This window comes from Triticum dicoccoides, chromosome 7A (assembly GCF_002162155.2).
Source record: "Triticum dicoccoides isolate Atlit2015 ecotype Zavitan chromosome 7A, WEW_v2.0, whole genome shotgun sequence".
Lineage (NCBI taxonomy): Eukaryota > Viridiplantae > Streptophyta > Magnoliopsida > Poales > Poaceae > Triticum > Triticum dicoccoides.
The window spans coordinates 458,892,163-458,898,538 of NC_041392.1; the positions used below are offsets into that span (position 1 = coordinate 458,892,163).

General features: G+C 49.0%; 1 protein-coding gene and 1 long non-coding RNA gene across 2 annotated transcripts; one reads left to right on the top strand and one right to left on the bottom strand.

Moving 5' to 3' along the window:
• The first annotated feature begins 450 nt into the window (after window positions 1-450).
• LOC119332118 lies at window positions 451-3,260 on the top strand. The gene is made up of 2 exons (XR_005160814.1): window positions 451-2,211; window positions 2,766-3,260. It is a non-coding gene; the product is annotated as an uncharacterized LOC119332118 (long non-coding RNA).
• Window positions 3,261-3,868: 608 nt separating this feature from the next.
• LOC119330965 (putative cyclin-dependent kinase F-2) lies at window positions 3,869-4,963 on the bottom strand. The gene has a single exon (XM_037604115.1). The coding sequence runs from the start codon at window positions 4,961-4,963 to the stop codon at window positions 3,869-3,871; it is 1,095 nt and encodes a 364-aa protein (XP_037460012.1).
• Window positions 4,964-6,376: the final 1,413 nt, after the last annotated feature.

The window sequence follows — 6,376 nt, forward strand, 5'->3', positions numbered from 1 at the left end:
TGGCGACGCGGCGGTGGCGGCCGAATCGGCGATGCCGGCGCCGGCGGGTCGAGGTCGGCTGGAGGAGGAGGGAGGAAGGTGGGGGAAATTTCCCTCCCGCGCAGACGTTGACCGAGTGAGGGTTCGGCCTGGGAAATTGGCACAGACCCTCACTGTTGCAGGTTGGCCTCGAACTTGAGGATTCGGCCTGGAATTTTTTTTGAGGGTTTAAAGATTTGAGGGTTCTGATCTGCGCCTTTTTTTCAGCTCAATCCTCAAACTGACAATTATTTTGAGGGTTTGACTAGTTTGAGGGCTGTGTTAGACCTGCTCTAAGCTCCCAAAAATTACAGCCCTGTGATGCATCGAGGCTTTTAAGCGGTGTGTGGACCACATTTGTCAGTTAAACAAAGCGAGGTGGATCCCTCCAGTCAAAGCGAGATACCGACCGTCACACCTGGTCCACGCCGCCTCTGTTTCATTCTCGCTCAGCCGAACAAACGAACGCAACGAGAGGCGGCTAGGGATCCCGATGGTCAGCCGCCGCCCGCCTGTAGCCACGATTATGGGCTTCCTCAAGCCACAAATCGTGTCCGCCCTCAAACACTCGCCAAGCCGGCACACGCCCCCACGCCCTGATCCGCACAGACCACGGCGCTACCACCTAACGCAGCGCGGCAGCGCGCGGCTCTACTGCCTCTTCCCGACGGTGGTGCGGCCTCGCGGTGTGGTCCTCGGCCTCGGGCCGACTCCCCGCGGCACGATGGCAGTACCTCTTGGCCAGAACATGGAGGAACTCTGAGAAGAATGCTTGACCCGGCGTCCAGCGTCCAGATCCGTGATCCACCGTGGAGGTTGGTCCACCCCGAGTTCCTCGCCTCTGCAGTATATGTCCTCCCCGAGCTCCAAGGCGCCGCCTCCCGCATCCTCCTGAGACCCAGTGCCTCCTCCAACCCACTGTCGCTACCAGTACCAGGTACTCCCTACAAGCCTTCTCCCGGTTTCCTCCTTCCGCGCACAGCCGTGGGGCTGCACACGGTCCCGAACGCTTGGCCCCGCCCCGACCTAGGTCTCCCCTTGGCTGGGTTGCGCACATCGGGTGTGCGGCAGCAGCGAGGGGTGCGTGTGTGCCAACTCCGTTGTCGAGGCGGCGGATGCCTCGGGGCAGAGGATGGGTGCGGTGACGGGTTCGCGCGTTGAACCTCGTGCGAGAACCAGCGGACATAGCGCGGCGTCAGAATACGGTTGCGCGTTGTGCACCAACGGAAGAAAGGGTGGGCGCTGCACGCCGCCGAGGCCATTCACGACGGGCAGTTCGTCTGCGAGTATGCCGCCACAATGAATCCCTCCTTAGTTCTGATTAATGTTTTTCCAAAGTTGTCGATGAATGAATTCTTGGTGGTAGGTGATTTATGAACTTATACTGCAGTACGCAAAGTCATGCTATATGTTTTCATTTTTCATTTTTTGTCAAACGATGATGCTTGCTTGGATGCAGATAAAGTTCACCTTCAGATGTGCCTCACAACTGATCCCCGGGGCCAGTAGTCTCAACATGTTGCATTAGTTGTGACTCTTGTATTTGTTTCGGTTTACACTCAATTGCGTCAAAGCTTCAAAGAAAATCAACTGACTTGATAAGATTTTCCGGTCTCAGGAAACTCTGGGTTAATCACAAGTGTGCTTTTGCTGACTGTAGAAACAAACACACCTGGTAGACAAATATAGCAACAAGTTATTTTTTTTTCTTTTGATATCTAGCAACAAATTGTTTCTAGCAACAAGTTGTTAGCACAAATAAGATCTCATGGTTAATCCAGAAAAAGTTTGATTGGATCCTACCCTGAAAGTCAGATGCTTTCAGGTTCTTCACCGCAATAATAGGTGCAGCATCAACCATGTCCAGGGGCTCTTCAACAACAGTGTTGGCAAAATCATTCCAGCACGACTTGTTCCCGCAATTAAATCAGTTGTAAATCAGAATATGTACCACATTCTAAGCTATCAAGACTTCATACAAATCAACATTTTAGGCCATCAACAAATTAATTTGCTGCTTACGAGTCATCTGCCAACAACAAGGTATGCTTTGGAGTTTGGAATTGACACATTGTCAATCTTTCTTCTGATACTCAAGAGAAGATGATACACTCTGAATAGCACAAATGATATATACTGATAAAAGGTGGAACACAGAGCAAAATTAGTCAGAATGCATGCACTAAAGAAAAGGTACTGAGATTTATTGGTTTAATCTGTATGCTTTGTTCATGTTTCCATCATTTTGTTGTTTATCATTATTTTTCTAGATCTGAATGCACGAGCTAGCACCGGTTCCATTTATTAGTGATCTGTTTCTGTCCCTTGATTGAAACTGGACTTGAATTTGCATGTTCTAAGAATGATATTGATGCTATAAAGATGTTGCCTTTTTTGGTCTAATGAAAAGCCATCTCTTTGAAGCTAACCAACAGTACAAAAATGAAGTGTTGTCATGTTCATGCAAACTATGTTCATGTACTTCTAATATTGAAAAACTGTTGACACATTCATGGATTATTTGTATTTTTCTAATGGTCTAGAAGTGTCTGGACTGTTGTATCTGTACTTAGTTGCCAAATAACTTCATTGGCATCTCTATCAATCCTAAAATCGTAGTTTTCGGCAAAACCAAAATGTGCCCTCTCCTTTTTGCTTTGTTAAGATGGATTGATGTTCCTTGCTATGTCTATACACATGCACTGGCTGCTACAATTAGCTACCAATTTTTGCTTACTCTATGTCAGGCGTCAGCTAACTTCAACACAAAAGGGAGTTCAGAATAATATCAAATTGTGTCCTTTTGAATGGACTAGAATCTTTATTCAAATTTTGCAACTGGTCCAGTACAACATTCAAAACCGGTGAGTTAGCCCTGGAAAATGTTTCTATTCTTTCAGGAAGAAGCTAAATCTATAGGGTAGCTCTGGAACAAAAGATTCATAAATTTCTTGGTTGTTGCGAAGCTGGTGAAAGATTGCTTGGTTGGTGCTAACTACATGCCCAATGACACATTATGGAAGCATCTATTCCATTGTGAGTTGATCTCTGGGTGTTGTATCTACATCTTCATAAAGGAAGCTATCATGTATTTTCTGTTTTAGTTCCACCAGAGTCATGGTTGAGAATATTTTTTAGGCAATTATAATTTTTCATGAGTAGAATTGGAGTTTGTACATATTCATGTCCTCTGAATGTAGAACATGTGCATAACAAATTGTAAACTTGATTGCAGCAAATAAGACCCTGTTTGGTTCCAAATAAGTCACCAACTTATAAGCCGAAAAGTGAAAAAAGTGACTTATTTTGCCAAACAGACCCAACTTATAAGTCATCCTAACTTATAAGTCATAAGTTGCTCCACCCCAACTTAAAACTTATAAGTCACCCCTTTTGCATGGGTCCCACCATCTTTACATAAAAAAACAAGATGGGAAGGTGTGGTCAGGTGACTTATAAGTCAGGTGACAACTAAACAGGCGTGACTTATAAGTCACTGGTTTTAAGTCAGGTGACTTGTTGAAACCAAACAGGCCCTAAGAGAGACTATGCTGAATGTTACTGTGCATTTGTAAAAAACAAATCTCATGATAATCATGAGTCCTTAAAAGAAGACCTTTTTTAACTGTAAGCTGCATCACAAGATGGTGTTTACACCACTTGTCTTTCATTTTTTTTTCATAAAAAAAACATGTCTTCCATTCTCCTTTGAGCTGCAAAGCAGTCAGATAACCAAGGCACTCCGATTACAATGACAATATAATGACTGTTATCGCTTTCGTGAATAAGGGAACACAACGAGCTAAAAGAAGAACGGTGCGGCAACGCGCGCCTATGCTTCTAGTTAATTCTAAATCTCCGGTAGGACTCCAACCATGCACGACTTGAAGAAACCGGCAAAGCCACGTCGTTGTTTGCCGAACCAAGGCTTCTTGAGCGCGTCCGCTGCGGTAAGCCGCTTCTCCGGGTTGCTCTCCAGCAGCCCGCTGAGCACCTCGAACCCGGCCGACGACAACTTGCGACGGGGAAACTTGTGCCGAAGGCGGCTAATGCCTCCGTCGCCCGGCAGCTTCGACTTCCGGTCTGCCGCCAGCCCCGAGTATCCAGACCACTCCTTGATTCCCTCCGTGCCGACGATGCCAAACACTTTAGCCATGATCTCTATGTCCGACTCGCCGTCGAACGTGGAGGCGCCGGTGCCCGAGAGGAGGTCGGCCATTATGCATCCGAGCCCCCACGTGTCCACGCGATCGTCGTACTCGCGCGAGTGCAGGAGGAGCTCCGGCGCGCTGTACGGCGTCAGAATAGTCACCTCCGGCTGCTTCTTGCCCCGCCCTTTCGTGGACATCCCGAAACCGCCGATCTTGTAGACTATGCGGTCGTCCTTGACCTCGCCGCCAACATCGGCTTCAACGGCCCCCTTCTTGGGCTTCTGCTTCCTGTCCTCGGTGCCGTCGTCCAGGAGCACGTTCTCCGGCTTGATGTCGAGGTGCAGGACGCCCACGCCGTGCACGGCCTTCACCCCCTCCACGAGCTGCTTCATGATCCGGCGCACCTCGTCCTCGGAGAACGGCCGCCGACGACGGACCCGGCGCTGCATGTAGCCACGTAGGTTGAGGCGCCCCACGTAGTCCATCACGATGAAGGAATCGCTGGCCTCGCCTTGGCATGCGTCAGCGTAGGTCCGGCGGTGCTGCACGATCGAGGGGATGCCGCGGCACGAGCCCAGGCACATGGCCTCCCGCATGACCTCCGGTAGGCCGGAAATAATGAAGCCGTCGTCACCGCTCCCGCTGAGCCGCTTGACGGCGACGATCAGGTTGTCCTGGGTGTCCCACGCCTTGAACACTTCGCCGTTGATGCCCGCGCCCAGCTTCTCCAGCCGCTCGTACCGCGCCATGGTGGCAGGCCAGGCGGCCTCTTTCTTTCCGGCGGAAGCTGCCATGGCGTCCGTGCCGGCGCACGCAGATTCGATCGCCAGGGAGGCAAGTAACGAGTTTAGGCAGGGAGGTGGAGATACAACTAGTTGACGTATATATATATGTACATCCACGTTGGGAAAAGGTTGATTTGTCTAGGATACCGACTGCGGGCGGTACTGGGCTTGAACCCACACTCCGACTCGGCGTCAAGACCGATCTATATTGCTGATTAATTTGATCAACTCTATTACGCAATTCTCAATTAAGAAAGGGCAACGCTATCTAAAAAAACAAAAACAAAAATAAAAAAGCAACGCTACGAGTTGGCTGGCGAATCTTAACCCCATAGCAAGCCATTGGATGGCCGTCAGATTCAGCTGTCAGCTTTGCAACAAAGATGATGTCGCGTTCGAACATTTGCAACTAAGTTCATGTTCATGTTGCAGGATTTATGTGACAGACGTATTATGGTAGGTCTTTTTTTCTTGACGACAGAGGTATTGTTGTAGTTTTTTTTGTCATCACTTTACTTTATATACGGAAGAAAGTTCTGCAATATTAGTGATGTTGCAGAATCTTTCTTGCAACGGAGAGGATGTTACAAAATCTTTCTAGCAAGAAAGAGGATGTTGCAAAAAATTCACCGGTGATCATTTGTTGCGAGCTCCCGTTGAATGGTGGTGAGGGAGGGGGTAGCGCCGCCCATCCCCACCGCCGGTGAGCGCCAAATCTCCGACTAGGTCGCTTGTCGCATCCTCTTCTCCGCCGAGGTGGGCGCACCACGCTCGGCCGACGGTCGTGGTGGAGGCAGGCGGCAACGGCTACAAGTGCACCCGACCCTGGCTGCAGCCTCGCCACCCCATCCTCCTCCTCGACGAGGTGGACAGTTGTTGGCGCCAACGCCGAAGCATCAAATAATGCACGTTTCTTGTTCGGCGCCGCAGAGATCTGGATGTCGCCGCCTCGCCTTCGTCTTCCTCGGTCTGCAACAGACCAACTACTGCGGTGGTAAGATTGCAACAACGGGCCATTTGCAAATCTAGTGGTGGTGGTCCGTGGGGCATGCAACGTGCATGGAAGGTGGCGGACACGGGAGCTGCAATGCGCAGGGTGATTAGAGGCTTTCCCCATTAAGAAAAACTCTATTTTGCTCGCCAACAAGGCCCAACCAAAGAGCATCACAAGTTCTTAAGAGGCCTTGGTACACCCCACGTTTAATTTTATTAACTCTATTGCCATGATAGGAGGTAGATACTCCCTCTATAGTGATCTAAACGATCTTATAACAGTTTTACAGAGGTAGTACTTGCTTAATCGAACTGCCAGTAGAATTTGTTGTACATAAAAAGTTTTATTTCATGTACATTTTACCGCAAGCGCTTTACCATTGGAGTTCAAATGGTCATAAAGATTCATTCGTTGCACAATCACAAAGA